At 39.8% G+C, this 23,459-nt stretch overlaps 1 protein-coding gene across 4 annotated transcripts in view; it reads right to left on the reverse strand.

Annotated features, from left to right (window-relative positions):
- The window catches only part of pcgf1 (polycomb group ring finger 1), a 61,880-nt gene that overhangs the window by 17,090 nt on the left and 21,331 nt on the right, over nt 1-23,459 (reverse strand). For 2 of the 4 annotated variants that reach the window (XM_060927912.1, XM_060927911.1), the window contains exons 3-6: nt 17,696-17,848; nt 17,543-17,614; nt 14,814-14,919; nt 10,705-10,776 (exon numbers count right to left, since the gene is read on the reverse strand). In XM_060927912.1, the coding sequence (XP_060783895.1) occupies nt 10,705-10,776; nt 14,814-14,919; nt 17,543-17,614; nt 17,696-17,848 (403 nt within the window). The remainder of the gene's footprint in view (nt 1-10,704; nt 10,777-14,813; nt 14,920-17,542; nt 17,615-17,695; nt 17,849-23,459) is intronic. The other 2 variants (XM_060927914.1, XM_060927913.1) reach the window with 1 other exon arrangement.

Consider the following 23,459-nt stretch of genomic DNA (forward strand, 5'->3'; position numbering starts at 1 on the left):
GACTAGCTCCCTATAAGACCAGTTTAAAAAAAAAAATAAAAAAATTATACACATTACAACCAGGGCTCGAAATTAACTTTTTTTCTTTGTGTCCCCCAGTGGTCCCGAATTCTGTGTTGTATTGTCCCGAATGGAAGCAATAGTGTCCCCATTTTTTTCCTCTCTGAAATAACCAGTGGTTAATATTATCATATGAAGTTACTATTATATTTGTAACTATGCGATTTTGAACCCTTTATATCATTTTTACAATAAGTCACAAGACACAAGCGACACATGTCCTATACATCATCTACTTCAAAATTACAGTTATTGCATTTTCAGTTTATTAAACTTTGGCGATCTCACTGATACTGATAATAGATACCCGTTTATTTAAAGGGGCCAACTAGCTCATTCAGAAAATGTTTCAACTCCCTACATCTGCAGTACACTTTAGTTGAAAATAAGACCCCTTTTATGTTAATTTCATCTACTTATACCTTGAATATCTGTGGGCACTTATAAGGCCAACTTATAATTTTCACCATTACCGTTATCCATAGCCCTGTGATGACCTGGCGACTTGTCCAGGGTGTACCCCGCCTTTCGCCCGTAGTCAGCTGGGATAGGCTCCAGCTTGCCTGCGACCCTGTAGAACAGGATAAAGCGGCTACAGATAATGAGATGAGACCGTTATCCATTTTTATGAACTTTCCGTTATCCATTACCGTTATCCATTTTTATGAACTTTCCGTTATCCATTTTATGAACTTTCCGTTATCCATTTTATGAACTTTCGCTGCCGGGTGCAAATGTTAGCAACATCAGCATAGTGGCAGGTCCGAGCCTAGTTGTGCTGCTGACTGACTAAACTTTCTGAACTAGAAAGACACCAAGAAAACTCACTTATTCTGTTGAACGGTATCTTCCGTCAATATCATCCACATCATTCCTGTTGTATTTTATAACGTGTCTAACAGTGTTCATTAAGTTCATTCAGTTGCTAGCGTTGCCTGCAGACCAGGCGATGACACTTTGGATCCTGAAGGTCCTGGAGACATTATGTCTGGGCTTTCAGTTTCTTCCCCGCGGTCGGTCCGCTTCAACCACTTCAGCATTTTTGTTCTGGCAAGAGTCGGCGCAGCGTGTGCGGTAGCAATTCCATTCCAAGTCCATATAATGCGGACACCGGCCGAAGATTCTAGAACAGAATGCGCTGCTCTGTAGCCTACTGATGCAGGTGCATCGAAAGTGTAGCTACTACGTATTTTTCGCTGTTAACGTTTTAAAATTAAAATTAACAAATTAGGTGAATGTCTACGTATGTGTTACGGCTTTGTAAATAATATTAATGTTGAACTTTTTTTCTAGATCTATTTTTTTCCATTGTCCCGGGATTGTCCCAGATATGATAATTTTGTGTCCCGATGACATTTTTTATGGTCCCCGGGACATCGGGACACCGTTAGTTTCGAGCGCTGATTACAACCCTGATTCCAAAAAAGTTGGGACAAAGTACAAATTGTAAATAAAAACGGAATGCAATAATTTACAAATCTCAAAAACTGATATTGTATTCACAATAGAACAGACAACATATCAAATGTCAAAAATGAGACATTTTGAAATTTCATGCCAAATACTGGCTCATTTGAAATTTCATGACAGCAACACATCTCAAAAAAGTTGGGACAGGGGCAATAAGGCTACGTTTACATTACGTCGAATCAGCGGATCATCAGATTAATGTTCTTAAAATGATTCGCGTTTACACTAAAACCGTTAGCCGTGCACACAGCAACACCAATACGCGGATACACTCGGCTCCGCAGGCATCCTGCGCTCCAAATCACTCCGCCCTGAACAGCGAGTGCCCTCTGGAGGGTGTGCACTCCGGCCCTGCGCAGCTCACAGAGCGCGCGAGTGAAGTGAACAAGCCACGATTCGGGACTGAGCCGCTGTGTGTGAGATCCCAGCGCATATCACTTATTACTTGCAAGTGGAAGGATGGCAAGCCTAAAGACAATCATAACTACACAATGGGCAGTATTTGCATCAGTATTTGCAGTATTTTCATACTTTTATACTCTTTAATGAAAGGTGATACAAGGAGGAAGTCTGCGCCGTTTTTCAGCAGTCGCGTCACATGACCAACGCCAGCGAATCAGGAAGGTGGATGTCACAGTGACGTTGTCCAATGAGACGCCAGCTAGAGCTCAGCACAGCGTATTCGCGTATTCTCAATGTTTACACAGCACCGGAGCTGATACGATCTAGATTGAATACGTGGACGCTGGCGGATTCCCGTTTCCCCGCTTTTTCAGGGGGGTTAATGTAAACGGACAGTGCATCCGCGAAGAAAACGAGACAGATACGGTCTAGTGTAAATGTAGCCTAAGAGACTGGAAAAGTTAAAGGTACAAAAAAGGAACAGCTGGAGGACCAAATTGCAACTCATTAGGTCAATTGGCAATAGGTCATTAACATGACTGGGTATAAAAAGAGCATCTTGGAGTGGCAGCAGCTCTCAGAAGTAAAGATGGGAAGAGGATCACCAATCCCCCTAATTCTGCGCCAACAAATAGTGGAGCAATATCAGAAAGGAGTTCGACAGTGTAAAATTGCAAAGAGTTTGAACATATCATCATCTACAGTGCATATCATCATCAAAAGATTCAGAGAATCCGGAAGAATCTCTGTGCGCAAGGGTCAAGGCCGGAAAACCATACTGGGTGCCCGTGATCTTCGGGCCCTTAGACGGCACTGCATCACATACAGGCATGCTTCTGTATTGGAAATCACAAAATGGGCTCAGGAATATTTCCAGAGAACATTATCTGTGAACACAATTCACCGTGCCATCCGCCGTTGCCAGCTAAAACTCTATAGTTCAAAGAAGCAGCCGTATCTAAACATGATCCAGAAGCGCAGACGTCTTCTCTGGGCCAAGGCTCATTTAAAATGGACTGTGGCAAAGTGGAAAACTGTTCTGTGGTCAGACGAATCAAAATTTGAAGTTCTTTATGGAAATCAGGGACGCCATGTCATTCGGACTAAAGAGGAGAAGGACGACCCAAGTTATCATCAGCGCTCAGTTCAGAAGCGCAGGATTTGGACCACGAAAAAAAAAATTATTTATTAAAAATACACACAGTTCCAGGTACTCAGAAAAATATATGTTCACTTGAAATACCCCAATGACTTCAGTCTTGATGTCTCTTCTAACTGCAACTTTAGCAAGCCAACAATAACGACAGCAATATTGTCCACCTCTTTTTTTTTTTTTTGAAAGATGCCCATTTCTGTTTTGAGTCATTCTGTTGTACCTCAAAAACTGATGGAGAAACTCATCCACGAAGCAAATTAAAGGACACCAACAGAAAGGAAGAAAGTGCTCCATATTCAAGTTTTCTAAAAATCCTTTAAGACTCCTTTATCTCTTATCAATATGTCGTGCAGAATGAATACATGTTAAAATTACTATAACTCCTTATCCATATGTTAAAACAGTTAATATGTTATCTTAAACCATCTTTAAATGGTTTGTACAAGTCAGATACAAAATATTTACATAATGAAAACATATTTGAAAACTATGTTATTATATATGGGGAATATGGGTTTGATGCATATTCAAAATATATAAAGTATGATCATACAGTTGTGGTCAGAAGTTTACATACACTCATCATGGAACTGAAGGTTATGGTTATACTGGGCTTTCAGTAATCTTGCTGAACTGTTCTTTTTCTGAATGATTGTATAACATCCATGTTTAACAGAAAAAAGAAACAAGAATTGGGTGGAGACATTTACATTTATTTTGGGCTTTCTGAAATCAACATAGGGTTAAAATTATACGTACAGGGTCAAAAATAAAACATGCACCATAGGCATATATGGGGATATCGTGCAACAGTTTTTCCTAGGTAATTGCATTGTTTAGATAGCAGAGGGTGTACCAACATAAAATAGCAGGAACGTACATGGCTTCACCCTAGGCTGAAATAAAACAGCTCTAATGCCACGAAAATACAGAAACAGACAAATCTAAAAATGGGAAAAAGCTGTTGTTAAATATATTTGTACAACTGGTCGCAAAGAAATCGGAGCCCTCTTTTTCCAGACTGCCAAAAACTAAAGAAGAGAGAAGGAAAAATGGAGGTAGATGTTCATAAAAGTTTAAGAAAAGGCCTATTTGTATTAACTTTTTCCACTGTGAATAAAAGTAACATTTTAATTATAGTTAATAGGCTATAATATTTTACTCCAACCTTTACAAATTGTGGGTAAATAAGTATTGTTGGTTATTAAGAAAATTAAACAAGTTTTTTTTTCTTTTAATTTAACAGAAAGAATATTTAAGTTGATAAAGAAAAGGTTGCATTTTCTTTAAAAAAATTTTTCAAAAATATCATAGGAAAATGGAATCATGAGCCTAACATCACGAATGGACTCGAATCGCGAATTGGGTGAATCGTTACATCCCTAATACACTTACTTAGATTATTTATTCCGTGATTCTGAAAGCTCCAAAATGTCTCAACTTGCCAAGGCCTCTTCCTGTTAGTGATCACGATTGACTACAGCTGGTAGCTTCTCTGTGGCACCATAAAAATGGGTTGTTTGACAAGTACAAATTATGGGGTTGTATAGCCACTTTGGGTCTTCTTCCAGACCTTGGCAAACCATCACCCTCCGCTGAGAGGAAACTGGTTCGGATGGTCAGGCCCAACCCAGAAACCACCAAGGCACAGGCCTGCCATGAACTGGAAGCTGCTGGAACACTGTCTATAGTCCATCACCACGAGTTTTACATCGCCACTGACTGAGAGGCTGCTGTCTGAGAAAGAAGCCCTTGCTCCAGAATCAACACTTTCAAGCTCGACTACATTTTGCAGCTGACCACACAGACAAAGAAAAAGCCTTCTGGAGAAAAGGTTTATGGTCAAATGAGACAAAGGTTGAGTTGTTTGGCCACAATGACCAGAGGTACATTTGGAGAAGTGAAGGTGAAGCATTCAAGACCAAGAACACTAGAACAACTGTTAAACATGGTTCAAAGTGGATGCAATAATGAAGGACTGCCTCAGAATTTTTCAGCTTAACCTCAAACCATCAGCTAGATAGCTGAACCTTGGATACAACTGAGTGTTCCATCAGGACAATGACCCCAAACACATCAAAGCTGGTTGTGGAATGGAAAAAGCAGGCCAACGTTAAACTTTTGGAATGGCCTCCCCAGAGTCCCAACCTCAACCCTATCGAAAATATGTGGCCTGTGCTTAAAATTCCAGTCTATGGCAAGAAACCTACAAATTTAATTGAACACCAATTCTGCCAGGAAGAGTGGCCAAATATCCAACCAGAACACTGCCAGAAACTTGTTAATGGCTACCAAAAGCATCTGGTCAAGCATCTGGTGAAACTTGCTAAGGGACATTCAACCAAATACAGTGGTGCTTGAAAGTTTGTGAACCCTTTAGAATTTTCTATATTTCTACATAAATATGACCTAAAACATCATCAGATTTTCACACAAGTCCTAAAAGTAGATAAAGAGAACCTAGTTAAAAAAAATAAAAATATTATACTTGGTCATTTATTTATTGAGGAAAATGATCCAATATGGGCGGCACGGTGGTGTAGTGGTTAGCGCTGTCGCCTCACAGCAAGAAGGTCCTGGGTTCGAGCCCCGGGGCCGGCGAGGGCCTTTCTGTGTGGAGTTTGCATGTTCTCCCCGTGTCCGCGTGGGTTTCCTCCGGGTGCTCCGGTTTCCCCCACAGTCCAAAGACATGCAGGTTAGGTTAACTGGTGACTCTAAATTGACCGTAGGTGTGAATGTGAGTGTGAATGGTTGTCTGGGTCTATGTGTCAGCCCTGTGATGACCTGGCGACTTGTCCAGGGTGTACCCCGCCTTTCGCCCGTAGTCAGCTGGGATAGGCTCCAGCTTGCCTGCAACCCTGTAGAAGGATAAAGCGGCTAGAGATGATGAGATGAGATGATCCAATATTACATATCTATGAATGGCAAAAGTATGTGAACCTTTGCTTTCAGTATCTGGTGTGACCCCCTTGTGCAGCAATAACTGCAATTAAACATTTCCGGTAACTGTTGATCAGTCCTGCACACCGGCTTGGAGGAATTTTAGCCCATTCCTCCGTACAGAACAGCTTCAACTCTGGGATGTTGGTGGGTTTCCTCACATGAACTGCTCGCTTCAGGTCCTTCCACAACATTTCAGTTGGATTAAGGTCAGGACTTTGACTTGGCCATTCCAAAACATTAACTTTATTATTCTTTAACCATTCTTTGGTAGAACGACTTGTGTGCTTAGGGTCATTGTCTTGCGGCATGACCCACCTTCTCTTGAGATTCAGGCTACATCCACACGACAACGGCAACGAGATGCAGGGGTGATAGCGTTCCGGCACCGCGCCGGATTTCCGGCGTACCGTGGCTGGGGAAAAAAAAAAAATCTAGTTCGCCCATTGTCCTGTGTCATTCTGAGATGCGCAGATAGACAGTAAAGGGAATTCGCATGATATGGAACTAGTGGGAAAAAAGTGCCGTCACGGCACGAATTAGAGGGTCTAATTCATGCCGTGACGGCACTTTTTTCCCATTAGTTCCATATCATGCGAATTCCCTTTACTGTCTATCTGCGCATCTCAGAATGACACAGGACAATGGGCGAACTAGATTTTTTTTTCCCCCAGCCACGGTACGCCGGAAATCCGGCGCGGCGCCGGAACGCTATCACCCCTGGAGATGTTATTTAAAAATATATCGCGTCCAAATGGGCAACAATCAGTAAAATATCAGGTCCATATGGCAACGCAACGCTTGCTGAAAATGATGCAATACACATGCCACACCTCTAGGGGCGCTGTAAGACGGTCCCTTCGGAGACACCAGAACAATAGAAGTAGTAACGACGCATGCGCATAAACTATTATGCGCGAGACTTCATATTAGCCACAAAGTCAGGAAAATCTGTTTGTAAAATTACATTATAATGACCAAATACAATGAAAAGTATTTTTCCAGTCTCACCTGTGAAAGGTAATCCCATGTGATCTCGTTTGGATGGTAAACCTGTTGGTACAGTTAAACGCAGCTAATCTTTATTCTCCGCTTTGACCTCTCCAATATGGCGGCGAGGATGACGTATGATTCTACGCGGAAGGCGGCGTCTTCAATGGTCCGGAATGAATTGAATGATACACGTTGATGGATTAATTTGTTGTTTCTCACCTGTGAAAGGTAATCCCATATGATCTCGTTTGGACGGTAAACCTGTTGGTACAGTTAAACGCAGCTAATCTTTATTCTCCGCTTTGACCTCTCCAATATGGCGGCGAGGATGACGTATGATTCTACGCGGAAGGCGGCGTCTTTAATGGTCCGGAATAAATTGGATTAATTTGCTCCTCTATGCCCTTTTTGAGGAATGTATTGTCGGACTTAAATCAACATCTGAAGAGGTGAGATCGCTCCTTTATTCCCCTATTTTTGCTGGCAGGATTGCACCATTACACAATAAATATTCACAGTGAAAATATTTTGTAAGCGCGTTTCATGAACCAAGTTATAGGATTTGTTGACAACTCGCATCGCAATGAGAAGATGATTGGCACTACTGGTGTTAAGAATCAGACCATTTCATAAATGAATATTTTGCTGTAGAGCTGCAGTGTTTGTACAATTGCATGTTTTTGCTTCACTATTACTGTCACTATTCTGCTTCTTGTATTACTACTGTGAACTAACACTGAACATAATAATAATAATAATAATAATATCCAAGCTCGTGTTTCACTCTCACTAGTGCTCTGTAAGGCTTTTTCCTGGTGATATTCGTTACACTTCTACCCGGCGTGAAGCACTCACAGTCATGTGGTTGTGACGTCATCGTAAACAAATCCGTTCTACTCATCCAGACGACTTCACAACGGCAACGTTGCCAGATCTTTCCACTCTGGAAACCGTTCTCAAAAAGAATGCGTTTTGGGCACCCAAAACGCCAGTGCCGTGTGGACGCCAGGCCTAAACGATAAGCAATTGTATCGGAGTCACCTGAATCCGTTGTCGTGTGGACAGGGCCTCAGTTCATGGACAGATGTCCTGACATTTTCCTTTAGAATTCACTGGTATAATTCAGAATTCATTGTTCCATCAATGATGGCAAGCTATCCTGGCCCAGATGCAGCAAAACAGGCCCAAACCATGATACTACCACCACCATGTTTCACAGATGGGATAAGGTTCTTATGCTGGAATGCAGTGTTTTCCTTTCTCCAAACATAACGCTTCTCATTTAAACCAAAAAGTTTTATTTTGGTCTCATCCGTCCACAAAACATTTTTCCAATAGCCTTCTGGCTTGTCCACATGATCTTTAGCAAACTGCAGAGGAGCAGCAATGTTCTTTTTGGAGAGCAGTGGCTTTCTCCTTGCAACCCTGCCATGCACACCATTGTTGTTCAGTGTTCTCCTGATGGTGGACTCATGAACATTAATATTAGCCAATGTGAGAGAGACTTTCAGTTGCTTAGAAGTTACCCTGGGGTCCTTTGTGACCTCACCAACTATTACACACCTTGCTCTTGGAGTGATCTTTGTTGGTCGACCACTCCTGGGGAGGGTAACAATGGTCTTGAATTTCCTCCATTTGTACACAATCTTTCTGACTGTGGATTGGTGGAGTCCAAACTCTTTAGAGATGGTTTTGTAACCTTGTCCAGCCTGATGAGCATTAACAACACTTTTTCTGAGGTCCTCAGAAATCTCCTTTGTTCGTGCCATGATACACTTCCACAAACGTGTTGTGAAGCTCAGACTTTGATAGATCCCTGCTCTTTAAATAAAACAGGGTGCCCACTCACACCTGATTGTCATCCCATTGATTGAAAACACCTGACTCTAATTTCACCTTCAAATTAACTGCTAATCCTAGAGGTTCACATACTTTTGCCACTCACAGATGTGTAATATTGTCTTTCCTCAATAAATAAATGACCAAGTATAATATTTTTGTCTCATTTGTTTAACTGAGTTCTCTTTATCTACTTTTAGGACTTATGTGAAAATCTGATGATGTTTTAGGTCATATTTCTGCAGAAATATAGAAAATTCTAAAGGGTTCACAAACTTTCAAGCACCATTGTATTAGGTGTGCTGTATGCACATTTTTGATCCAGTGTTGATTTCAGAGAATCCAAAATAAACAAGATCAACTGTGAGCTACTGCTCACTTACGTATTCCCCCGCTCTCATTCATATCAGAATGCAAACAATCGAAGGAATAGGACGCTTATTATGAATGTTGACTTCAACAAATAATTAACCCTAAAACAAGTAAGTAAAGAGCAGTGTTCTCCCCAGGGATTTCAAATAGCATCGTGGTAAACTGGCATTTTGAAATAGCATTTTGCTTCTTGAAATGGCGTCAAAATACACCCTATTAGGTCAGTCGGTAAACAGGAAGTCGATGTGCGACAGACCTGAAAACGGTATACACGGTATAGAACCCCAAGCTGAAGCTCAGTACCAAATATCAAGCAGGTGTGATTTGTAGTTGCTGAGAAAAGTGTTACGAAAATTTTGTAAATCCATGCTATATAGTTCGTAAATACATCAACTGTTGGTAAACAGGAAGTCGATGTGCGACAGACCTGAAAACGGTATACACAGTAGAGAACCCCAAGCTGAAGCTCGGTACCAAGTGACTATGATTTGTGGTTGCTGAGAAAAAGGGCGTTTCGGACGGACAGATGGCTGGACAGAGGTAAACCAGTATACCCCCCTCCTTTGGAGCGGGGGTATAATTAAAAGTTGTGCACCAAATTCTTGCTTTTTTCTTTTAAAGATGTTGTAATCATTCTTCCTCTGAAAAAGAATAGTTCAGAGAAATCACAGAAAGCCCAAATATTGCCATGACATTCATGTCCATGATGTGTGTACCGTATATAAACTTCTGACCTCAACTGTATGAGGTTCACAGACCTTCCCCCATTGCCAAGAAGTTGCGGTTAAGTGAAAACCATCTTCTCATTCATTGCTGACTAGATAATTAAGTGCTAATTTGCAGATACAAAGCCGACTCATTTTGTAACTGGGTGACTAATAAGAGAACTTGGCCGTGTTTTCACTGACTAATTACCAATCTGTTTTTGCTACTGAAGTATGGAGATAACAGCTGATAAGTCTGTAGTTTTCAGTGTAAACAGCACAAGACTGTGCAGTGGGAGAATATTTGATGGCTTTACTACTAGAACAAGTTTATTAAGTCAATTTTCCACCAGATGTGGTGTGTGTACTGTGAACATACCACTTCTAATATGGTCCATGTTCACAAACATGGACACAAAGCATTATTTTCTTGCAAAAGGCACTTGAAAATGAAACCACATACAGTGTCAGAACATGTTCAATCAATTCTGTTCAGTGTTAGTTGTACAGTGCTTTTAAGAATGGACATAGTCACAAAGCAGCTTTATAAGAATTTATAAATTCCAGATAGACATTTTACATATATGAATTTATAACTGTATCCCTAATGAGCAAGCCAGGATGCAACAGTGGCAAGGAAAAAAAACTAAGACAACATGAGGAGTAACAATCTGACAGTTGGTACAGCTTTCCTATGTTATATTTATTAATTAATTTCGTTAAGGACAATCGCCCCAAAAAAAAAAGAAAAAGACATGAATAATTCACCTTTCCTGTGCATCAAAAAGCATCACAGAATGGTTTTGCCTCAACAGTTTTGGTATAAAACAGGGGTCAGTTCTCCAAATGTGTAGTACATGTAGAGAAAAATGTAAAAAGAGCGTTCAATATAATATACTGGTTTTGGGAAACTCGGTCCAAACTGATTATGGGGCTATTTTGGAAGCAGAAGTATTATGCCTGGTTTATTATATGGCACGAGCTACTTCTAGTAAAATCGCGCACTCTGATTGGTTCCTTGGTGGACAGAACTTTCTCCTAATGCCCGTGGGCGATTACGGACTCTTTTTCCAATGTGCCAGCTTTCAATGTTGCAAAAAAAAAAAAAAAAAAAGACCAAAAGATTAATTGGAAATCAAAATGGAATAAAAAACAGCCGAAACACAAAAGGACAACCAATAGTCACTGAGGTATTCAAGAAACGAGCAACGAAAAGCATTCAGAAACTGCTAGCCGTTAAAAGAAATTCAGCTTTGAAACCGCTAGCCGTTTATTCTGTATGCGTGACTCAACTATGTTACAAATATGACATGACTGAAAGCAGTGTCACACCTCATTATATGACCATCTAGTTTAATCTTAGAAATTTAAAAAAAAAGCCATATAATAAACCCCTTATTAACCTCGCTTGCTGGGTCTTTATGGGAAAATATCAGACCTCGGTCTTTTTGTACAGACCTTGCCTATGGCTCAGTCCGTACTGCCAAGACCTTGGTCTGATATTTTCCTGTAAAGACCTTGTGCTCAATTAATAAGTAGTTCGTAACAGAGACTCTTATAAACCTAGGAAACTTCAAAATTCTTGTCCAGTGTAATACTCCACTACAGATTTCAAGAGACCATATAAATAAACAAGAGTGCTCCAAGAACACAATACCCCCCGCTGGCAACTATGCCATAACCCTGGCAAACTGTAACGGAATTGAACGAAATTACAATTTGCATCTTACAGACATATAACAAAGAATCCTGTCAAGTTTCATGAAATTCCTCCAAAAATTGAGAGAGGAGTTGATTTCAGAAGGTGAGTACTCTTCCCGGGACAGATGGACATCGCCACGATATAATCCCCCTTTCGGCCAGCGAGGGATAAAAACTTTTTGCCAAATTACATGAAATTCCTCCAAAAACTGTGAGAGGAGTTGAATTCAGAAAGCAAGCACACCTTGATGAAATTGCCAAAGTACAAGTTTGTTAATAAATCAAGGGCATAACTCTGGTAAAATTTACTGAAATTAAACAAAAATTTCAATGTGCGTATAACGGTCATATAATAAAGCCTTTTGCTAAGCAGGCTTGGGCGGTATGGTGAAAATATCGTGTAGCGCGGTATGACAAAATACCGGCGATATATTTTTTAATACCGTCAAAAATAAATATATTTCTATTTTTATCCAACTTACTCGAAACGACTGTAATGTAATTTTATTATAGTACAACTGTCTCTGGTACAGCACGCGCACGCCACTAGATGGCAGTTTGCGGGTCAACAGCAAAGATTCTAGAATCTTTGGTCAACAGGCAGCAGCGACAGTTGGCCCAGTCAGTGCGTGAGGATGGCGACTGCAAATGATGGCGGTGCGGAATTAGTCAAAAAGGCCAATGCCTCAGCCATTGTCTGGGAGCATTTTGGTTTTCTGCTGAATGATAAAGGTGAGCCGAGCCGAGCGTGCACAGGCAGAACTGTCAGTATATGCGCAAGAGGACACAATCCATGCTGAAGAAAACCCGCTTGAATGGTGGAAACTGAATGAAACACGTTTGCCAATGATATCAAAAGTTGCCCGCAAATACCTCTGCATATGCGCAACAAGCGCTGCATCTGAGCGCGTATTCAGTACAGCAGGAAATACGGTCACACCACAGCGTTGCCAACTGAAGCCAGATAAAGTAAATATGCTGGTGTTCTTGGCAAAGAATGTTTGATAGAAATTAAGAATCGTTTGTGGCCTACCACTACCAGAAATGTAAATTTAAGTTAGCGAATTATTTTTATTTAGGCTATTGGGAGCATGAGGCCCCATGTATGGTTTCTGTTCATGTTTGTTGTTTCTGCCTTGGATTGGCTATTGCACTGAATTGCATTATGTTTCGAGTTCTCTCCAATCACTCAGCTAAGGATGCTAACCCGTTTGCTTTGCATAAAGAGGCTTTTAGCGCATTCCTAATTTTCTTCTAAATGGGCACAGCCTACTAGCAGGCCGAAATATCTTTATTTCATTACTTGTATAGTCTATTTGCCTGTTTGAGTGGAAAAAAGCTACCTGTTATTGCTTGAATTAGGCAAATTATTTTCTTTTGATTTACAAAAGATGTGATTTGAACTCGCATGCAATGTTTTGTTTTCTGCTGGCTTTGTTGGCGTTTGTGTGTTTTTATTTCCAACATTAATACTCAACATTTCCAACATTAATAATCAAGGCCTACTTGATTGCTTGGCACCGAGTTCAAAAACATGTCATCCTGGCAGTTTAAATGAATGTCTTTAAAACATTTCAACTGTTTGTTTTATAATGTCAAATACAGAATATCTAAAACAGAATAGATAACAAAAAAACAGAATAACAAAGAAACAAATTACTATAGAATGTGAAGATATTAAATAAAGTCTACAATAGTATATATTAAAAAAAAAAAAACACACACACAAAAAAAAAAAAAACCGTAAATACCGGCATACCGGGGTATTTAGTCAGGAATATTCCGGGGTATGAAAAAATGGATACCGCCCAAGCCTATTGCCAAGTTTGGTGAAATTCCTCCACAAATTGTGAGAGGAGTTGATTTCAGAAGAACGTAGACCCTCATGAAATTGTCAAAGTACAAGTTATTTAATCAAGGGTCAAAACTCTGGTAAAATGCGACCGAATTGAACAAAATAATATGCGTACTACCGACATATAACAATGCCTTTTGCCAAGTTTTGTGAAATTCCTCCAAAAATTGAGAGAGGAGTTGATTTCAGAAGGTGAGTACCCTTTCCTGGGACGGATGGACGGACATCGCCACGACATAATCCCCCTTCGGGCCTTTCGGCCAGCGAGGGATAAAAATGAAAGACAATTTAAGACCTATTTGTGAGTTAAATAAGGCAATATGTGAAGACATACAGTACCAGTCAAGTCTGGACACACCTAATTCAATGGCATTTCTTTATTTTAATTAAATAAACAGAAACTTGGCGTCTTAAAGTAATGATGGATGTCATTTCTCTTTACTTAGTTGAGCGGTTCTTGATATAATATGGATTACTACAGTTGTGGAATAGGGCTATTGACTGTATTTTTATTATTTACTGTTTGATCTCAAACACGGTAAGAAGGCAGGAAATTGCACCAATTAACTTTTGACAAGGCACCTGTTAATTGAAAAGCATTCCAGGTGACTCCCTCATGAAGCTGGTTAAGATAATGCCAAGTGTGCAAAGCACCATCAAGGTAAACAATGGCTACTCTGAAGAATCTAAAATATGAAACATTTTGTTTAACACTTTTTGTTTACCACACCATTCCATACATGTTCCAGATATTATTTCATAGTTTATATGTCTTCAGTTTTGTTCCACAATGTAGAAAAAAAAAAAAGTTAAAATATAGAAAAACCTATGAATGAGCAGGGATGTCCATACTTTTGACTGGTACTGTAATTTCCAAACAAATTAGGATTGTTTAAATACCACAGGACACCATGTCAATCAGACTTTTGTTTCTTAGTTTATTCTGAATTCTCATTTCAGTCGGTTCACCCAATTACCCACGCATCAGTCGAGTCCCATCCATAACCCAAGACTGCCATCAAGTAATTCAAGAAAACAAAACTAATCCTTAAAGCTATACCTTTTTGCTTTTGTTTGTTAACATTTAGTAATTGAAAGATAAGTCAACTTATTTTTACCAGTACAAGCTCAATCATCACCTTCCTAACACTAGAATTACAATCCCATGAAAGTGTACAGTACATGCACTATCTAGCATGTGATTTTGCAGCCTGTCACAGAATGTTCTGAAGAAGCAAACAATGTAATTGTGAATTCGTGCAAACTTCAGTCTCTGTACACATTTTTTTTTCCCTTAGCAAGACTAAATAAACTGACTTACCTTTGTCTCTCCAGACATAGCGAGACTTGTTCATCATATCTGTAGAAATGGGCTTTAGAGTGATCAAAGCTGGTGTACGGTAATCCTGTATTATCTGGCAATGAGTCTATGAAAAACAAAACGCAGCAAAATTAGTTTTGTTTTCCCCATCGATATAGAGTTTAAAAGGTGATCATTTAAAATCGAATCTTGTGCTGCACTGGCATTGCAAAATAATTTCTGTGCTTGTAGGAAGTTCCATTTAAAGGTGCATTAGGCAATTTGTCTGATTCCGTACTTGTTCAAATAACCTTGAAGATATGGAGGGGAAAACAAACAAACCCAACAACAAAAACAAGAGTGCTCTGAGAGCACAATATCCCCAGCTGGCAACTCCGCCATAACTCTGGTAAAAGGTGCCTGAATTGAACAAAATTGCAGTATGCGTATTACTGACATACAACAAAGAATCCTGTCAAGTTTCATGAAATTCCTCCAAAAACTGTGAGTTGATTTCAGAAGGTGAGTACCCTTCCCGAGACGGACTGATGGACAGACATCGCCACGACATAATCCCCCTTCGAGCCTTTGGGTCAGCGGGGGATAAAAATTGCTAGGAGGAGTTGATTTCAGAAGGAAAACACACTCATGAAATTGTCAAAGTATAATTTTGTTAAATCAAGGGCTGTAACTCTGGTAAAATGTGACCGAATTTAACGAAATTACAATATGCGTACTACTGACATAAAACAATGCCATGTCAAGTTTTGTGAAATTCCTACAAAAATTGTGAAGGAAGTTGATTTCAGAAAGCAAGCACACCTTGATGAAATTGCCAAAGTACAAGTTTGTTAACAATCAAGGGCATAACTGGTAAAAATGTGCCTAAATTAAATGAAATTTCAATGTGCGTATAACTGTCGTATAACAAAGCCTTTTGCCAAGTTTGGTGAAATTTCTCCACAAATTGAGAGAGCAGTTGATTTCAGAAGAACGTACACCCTCATGAAATTGTCAAAATACAAGTTATTTAATCTGTGGGTGGTTAAAGAGAGCAACTGGACTTGCTTGAAGATTCTTGAAGACGTTTCACCTCTCATCCGAAAGGCTTCTTCAGTTCTGTCTGACTGGTAGGGAGCATCAGGTATTTATCCTCTCATGGATGATGAGCTCAGATGAGCTTTTCATCCATGAGAGGATAAATACCTGATGCTCCCTACCAGTCAGACAGAACTGAAGAAGCCTTTCGGATGAGAGGTGAAACGTCTTCAAGAATCTTCAAGCAAGTCCAGTTGCTCTCTTTTACCACCCACAGTTTACCATGACCTGAATGACTGAGAATCTTCACAGACAAGTTATTTAAATCAAGGGTCAAAACTCTGGTAAAATTTTCACAAACGAAATTAAATTGCAATATGTGTATTACCGTCATATAACAAGGCCTTTTGCCAAGCTTCAAGAAATTCGTCCAAAAATTGAGAGAGGAGTTGATGTTAGAAGGCAAGCCCACCTTCATGAAATTGTGAAAGTACAAGGTTATTAATCAAGGGCCACAACTCTAGTAAAATGCGACCGAACTGAACAAAATCATATGCGTTCTACTGACATATAACAAAGCCTTTTGCCAAGTTTTGTGAAATTCCTCCACAAATTGTGAGAGAAGGAAAACACACTCTTATGAAATTGTCAAATTATAATTTTGTTAATCAAGGGCTGTAACTCCGGTAAATGTGACCAAATTTAACAAAACTACAATATGCGCATTACTGACATAGAACAAAGAATCCTGCCAAGTTTTGTGATATTTCTCCAAAAATTGTGAGAGGAGTTGATTTCAGAAGATGGGCACCCTTCCAGGGACGGACGGAAATTGCTATGACATAATCCCCCTTCGGGCCTTTCGGCCAGCTGGGGATAAAAAACCCCAATGGTTTGGCCTTAGTAAAACTTTATTAAGTTACTGAAGAGGGGGGAGGGAATATCGGACTTCTGGTCCCAAATACTTGTACGTGTTTGAATGCATCTCCTGTCAGTCATAGACACAATACAAGCTACAGAATATCTGCGTGGCAGAGCTTCATGAACATGTGTGGGAATCATTCAAATGTCAAACCCACCTTAGTGTTATAGACCCAAGTTTGAAAAAAGGAGTAATCTTGTCAAATGCACATTTAAGTGAATTTTCAATTTTACTGCAATACCAGCAATGTTCTGATGTCTATAGCACCAGAACACAGCCTCTGCTAAAGAAGAGCTTTGAGCTTACAGCGCGCTTGGCCATCAAACAGGAACACTGTATTTCTTTTGCATCATGTAAACAGTTTTCTTTGGCTTATACAACAGTTCATAAAAACAGACACATGAAATACAGTGAGGCGTTGTATGCAAATCAATTCATCATTATGCCAAATTCAGGTTCAGGTTCTTAACAACACAAGATCTGAAAAGTGAAAGCCTGGATCAGTCAAAGGGCATACTTCAGCTAAAGGCAAAGACATAGAACAGCCATAAAACAGTAAACAAAGCAGCCCATCAGACCTGTCTGCTGCAGTGCATCATTTCAGACAAGTCAGACAAACCTGGCCTGAGTTTCCCAAAAGCATCGCAGCACAAATATCATCGTTAAATGGTAGAGCGAGCAGCACGATGAATGCTCTCTCTCCTAGTTAAGATGCTTTTAGCGTTAAGAGGCTTTTGGGAAACCCAGTCCCGTTTTGTTTGACAATAAGCTTTAACAACATCCTGCTTACCATCGCCTAACGGTTGTATGATGCGCTCAAGACCTCTTGACTGATAAAATTCCCTGATTCTCTTGTCTTCACCTGAGAAACAGAAAAAAACATTAGGTATTCAAATCATAAAACTAAGGTTTTTGTTCAAATGCAGATCAGGGGGGTACTTACTTTCCTGTAGACCCGGAACAAGTTTGTAAACTATGTCTTGCATTACTCTGTCCAGCTTAAGATTTAGCAAAGGCTGTGTTTCATGAATTTTGATGTTACACATTGGACAATATTTGCTGGTCTGGAGGTATTTCACAATACAACTCTTGCAGACTAGAGAGGAAAGAAAAGAATAAAAAAATAATAATGTATAATTGGCAGAACAAGAAAGCAGTACCATAAATCACATTTATACCACAAAGCTGTTGAATTCTGTTTGAATCAACAAACAGAATAAATAGGAATTATTCAACAAAGAAATCCATATATAAAAATTGTTGAGTTTTCTGTAAAGAGACATTTATTTAACCCAGATGGAAGGAGTCTCCAGTCAATAAATTGTCAAGAATAGGAAAGCAGAGATGCCAACCTTTTGTGAAATCAATGTGTAGTGACACATTCATACGAGCGGCGCGCCAGCAGGGCGCGTAGCGAGTCCAATCCAGCTGTGGGTTGGGGGGGCTGTAAGCCCCCCGAGAAAATTTTGGAAATTGGTGCTTTTTTAGGGCCATTCTGAGTGAATACAGGTGACTAAAATGAACTGGGACATGTTGGTTTTGAGGGGAGAAAATTGTTGATTTGGGTTTTTTTTTTCAATTATCTGAAAAATAAAACCAAACCACAATCACTCATGATTTTCTCATGAGTGATACTCATAACTCACCACATTCACACAAAGTAAAGACTTCTCTGGTAATTTGCATACAATCAACTTTCAAACAGTGAATATTATTTTCTTAACTTTACTACACAAATGCAGATTACATACCATCAATATTTATAGATAACATACTGGAACACTCAATTAGCAAATACTCAATTTACGAAACAAATGCAGATTACATGCCATCAATGTTTATAGAGAATATGCTGGAACACTCAATTAGCAATACTCACATAGTTGTACTGGAACATGTCCATTTCCTTTTTATTCCCATGATTAATGTCAAGTCACTTTGATTACTTTTAATTATCAACTTCCTTTCACTTTTAATCTCATCAGATTACTTATTCAGTTCTGATTGATTTACTTCAGAAGATGACTGTTTCAGTTCCAACAGTGTTTCGTTTCTTTTTGCGAATATATCGTGAAATGTTCATTGCATATTCGCAACATGGTGTTTTGGGTGGATGACAACCCTGATTTCATGTTTTGAGCGATAGTTTGTGAGGTTACAACACCCCGACAGCCCCTCAATACCTAGTGACATGGGCTGCTCGACATTCCATCGTGGCATCGATTCGCGCATGCGCAGAACGCTTGTCAACAAAGATGGCGGCGCCCATCGAAGCAAACTTTGACCATAAATACAGTCAAAATATTGAATTATCAAGCGATAATTGGCCTCAAATGTACCGAACACCAGCAAAATATCGTGAACCCTTATAGATTCACGCGTTTCGAACCGCATCCATGCTAAAATCGTATGAATTCCATATACGGTAAACTGAATAGACGGTCGTAGCCTCGTAGTGCTACTGTCAAAAACGTAGTGACTACGCACGAATCGTAGTGATTGGCATCTCTGGGAAAGTCTTCAGGACAGGGCCGTCCACTTTCTTGGTAATATGGCACTTTTTTTTTTTTTGTAATTGCAGTTAAGAGAATGGTTTTATAGAGCTGCAATAAGACGTGTCATAACAGCACTGACCATAACTAAATGGTACGATATGATGCAAGTATGACATGAATATATGAATAAATTAAAAATTGTAATCATTGATCAATTGCTGCAATAAAAGAGCAATAAAGTATTTTGGACATGCTGTTATTTGAAACGAATCAACTTCAGGGTGATAATGCATCACACCACCCCACTGTTCATTATTTTCCTAGAACAGCACATCCCATCATGCTTTTTTATACTGTTAGAAAAAAGAAATACCACACACCCTGTAAAATACATAGATATGGGTTATTTAACATTTTCTTTTAAAATGTTATTTAAGGTTTATGCTTAAGATACACAAAGTGAAGGGAAATAAGTATTCAGGCACATCTGTTTTTGTTATTTAATATACAGGGTGTTTAAAAAAAATTTGATATTTCACAGTCTAATAACTTTGCCCATTCTCGTTCAATTGACCTCAAATTTTAACAGCACGTGTGGAAACAAGTCAAAATTTTATGTTGAATGTTTGTTGCTTTTATCTTTTTAGGTATAGAAATGCCATTCACTGGAAAAGAAAATGTGTGTTTTGTATGTTCGAGTACACTCGAACAAGACTGTGCAGCGTGCATTTATGAGAGAATTCTCTAAAAATGCACCAAATGCAGATTTGGACACGGCACAAAAAGTTCAAAGAGGAAGGCTGTGTGTGCAGGGCAAAAGGATCTGGATGACCACCAGCATCGGAAGAGACGGTCAAGCGAGTTTGCCAATATTGAAATTCGTGAAATTGTTCATGGAATCCACATACCTTTGAATTTCTCATTCGAATTTTGAAGAATAAATCTTATATTGCTCAATGTAAAGCCTGTTCAGTTTCATTTGCCTTGACTATGTAGTTTCTGGGATATTTACATCTCAAATAATATATCAAATTTTTTTAAAACACCCTGCACTTCTAGTGCATATATCCACTTCAAATTTGCACACGTCTTTTGACACTGATCTTTTGATCAGTTTGTCCAGGCTGGACAAACTGATCAGGCGGGCCGGCGCTGTGGTCGGCATGAAGCTGGACACTCTGGTGACGGTGGCAGAGAAGAGGACTATGGACAAACTACTGAACATCATGGACGATGCCAGTCACCCTCTGCACACCGTCATCAGCAACCAGAAGAGCCTGTTCAGTGATGGAAGGCTCCTTCCTAAGTGCAGGACGAACAGACTTAAAAACTCCTTTGTCCCTCACGCCATCAGACTGTCCAACTCCTCTCTGGAGGGGAACAGGAGGACAGAGGACGGGAAGGGAAGAAGCAGTAGCCTAGCCTGACAAAAAACAATACTGGGCAATGTGCAATATAATGTGCAATACCTCTCCTGCTGGACTTTTTTTTTCTCCCAATATCTTATTCTTTTTTATATTTGTATATGTAAATACTTAATTTATCTAGAAGTTTTTCTCTATTTTCTATTCTCTGTTTATGCTGTAATGATGCTGCTGGAATTTTAATTTCCCTGAGGGAACCCATCCAAAAGGGATCAATAAAGTTCTATCTAATCTAATTTATAAATATGAACAAATATGTATTTGTAAGCATATCAAATTTGCATTAAAAAAAAGACGACACAGGGAGGGGGAAAAAAAAAAAATTCGGACACCATGAATTGCAAAGCTGTTGGTAGTACAGCTTCAAGATTTCTCTGGTAAGAAGTAGCTTTTTGCATTGTGGTCCATTTTGGCGGATTTCTCTTGGTAAACTGTCTTCAATTCCCCAAGGTTACAAGTGTCCCACTGACAGACTCGCAATTTCAAAATCCTCCATGAATTTTCAATGGGATTCAAGTGAGGAGACTGGCTCGGCCATGCAAGACCTGAGAGTTATGTTGGCTGTATGTTTGGGCCCTTGTCTTTTACCGATTCCTCTCCCCAGATTCAGTTTCTTGACCGAGGAGATTAAGTTCTCCTCTCATACAGTATGTCCTGACACACCACTCTATTCATGTTTCCTTTGATGATATGTAATACCTTGGTACCATTTGTAGAAAAGCAACTCCAGGTCATGATGCTCCCACCACATGCTTAAAAGGGGAACTGAAGTCATTTTTAAACTTGCTTTATTTCTTAATTAACATGTTATTCAATTACGTTTTTGGTTTTAGTAACCTTATATCGTGCCTTGTATTGGCAACTAATTGCAATTAAAGCTCACAGGCAACGGTTTCAATTTTATGCACATTTGAAACTTTATATGTTAAAAAACTCTGTAATTTTCTTCTGGTCCCAAGTAGTATTGTTAATAAGTAGTAATTAAAATAAGTTAGCACAGATCGTGGCGAATTTCTGTTCGGCTATTTTCGTGACCACTCAGCACATGACGTCATTTAAGACAAACAAACCGCTTGAGTTGAGTCCACTTCCGTGTATTTTCATTGCTGTTCGGCTTGATTGCAGACGTGTGTTTGGGAATTTCCACAAAATAACCATGCCTTATTGCTGTGCAGTGAACTGCAACAACGGGACCGGTTCAGGAAGAAAATTTTACCTTTTTCCGAGAGAGGAGACGAGGCAGAGAAAGTGAATTGGCTTTTTCCGGAAGACGAGAAGAGGCGGAGCGAGAGGGTTGGCTTTTTCCGAAAATTGAGATGAGGCAGAAGCAAAAGTAAAGATGTTTACCTCCAATCTTCTCCTTTTTACTTGAGCATTGCTGCTCCATTTCTTCTTTGACTGCCTGATTTTGTTTCATGCGCACAATCCATTCTCTCCGCCTCGTCTCCTTCGAGACAGAGAAAGTGGATCGTGCGCTTGAAGCCAGAGGGTTGTTTTTTCCAGAAGAGGAGACGAGGCGGAGAGAGTGGATTGTGCACGTGAAGCCAGAGGGTTGTTTTTTTTTCCGGAAGAGGAGACGAGGCAGAGAGAGTGGATTGTGCACGTGAAGCCAGAGGGTTGTTTTTTTCCGGAAGAGGAGACGAGGCGGAGAGAGTGGGTTGTGCGCGTGAAGTCAGAGGGTTGTTTTTTTCCGGAAGAGGAGACGAGGCGGAGAGAGTGGATTGTGCGCGTGAAACAAAATCAAACAGTCAAAGAAGAAACGGAGCAGCAACGCTCAAGCAAAAAGGAGAAGATTGGAGGTAAACATTTTTACTTTTGCTTGCAGTTGACAAGTCAAGAATCCTGAGGGATCCTGTACAATCATTGTGGAAATGAGACAAAGGGGTATTTCCTCGCTCAGAGTAGGCTATAAATAGTATAATGCCGCGGATGGCAGGCTAATGTGGCCTACCGGCGCACTGTCAAGTAATCGTTACCTATATCCACTAGGGAGGGCGGTTTAATTATTCTTCAAAAGGGTTCTTATTTAGTATTATGACAAAAGTAGGAGTTTATCATAACTACCAGGATAAATCGTTTGGGTGCGAGTCTTGTTGAGGTCCGGGGTCACCGCGATCAGAGTCGGCCGAGTTGCTGTCCGATTCCGAGGCTGCACGGTCAAACCAGTGAGCCACATTCATCGATTGCTTCGCAACATATATGGTTTCACCTCTCGATATTCAATTTGGAGAGTTCCTACTTCAAAATCGCTATCGCCTTCAGACATTTTACACAACCTCTCACGACCAAAGTCTGTACACGTGTGCCCAGTTCGCAAGTAAACACAGAACTGCTCCCAGTCTGTTTGCCTTAAATGATGTCACGACGACGGTCCCTGGTGGTGAAAGTGCGCATAAGTGAGATGTAAACAAACCTTCGGAAATTGGGCAAAACAGTATATTTTAACCGTTTTATTCAATTTTAGGGTGCAAATTAGACACCAGGAAGATTGAATTCGCTTTTTGGGTCGTTCTTCTAGACAATAAAGTTGATATTCTACGTTTCACCTCCGACCACTGCCTAGGACCTTTAAATAATTATACTTATGGGCCTATTCGGTTTTTAGCCATGTTGAATTTAGTTTGTTTGGTCAACGACAGGCGTCACTTACCCACGCAATCTTCACGAGACTTATGCAAGACTTCGAAATGTGAAGTGTCAGCGCCGCCATTTTGAAAACTGTCTTCCAAACAAAATATTGCCCAAAAACGAGTTTAAATGATGATTACTGCCTACTTTTTTCAAACTT

This window comes from Neoarius graeffei, chromosome 8 (assembly GCF_027579695.1).
Source record: "Neoarius graeffei isolate fNeoGra1 chromosome 8, fNeoGra1.pri, whole genome shotgun sequence".
NCBI lineage: Eukaryota > Metazoa > Chordata > Actinopteri > Siluriformes > Ariidae > Neoarius > Neoarius graeffei.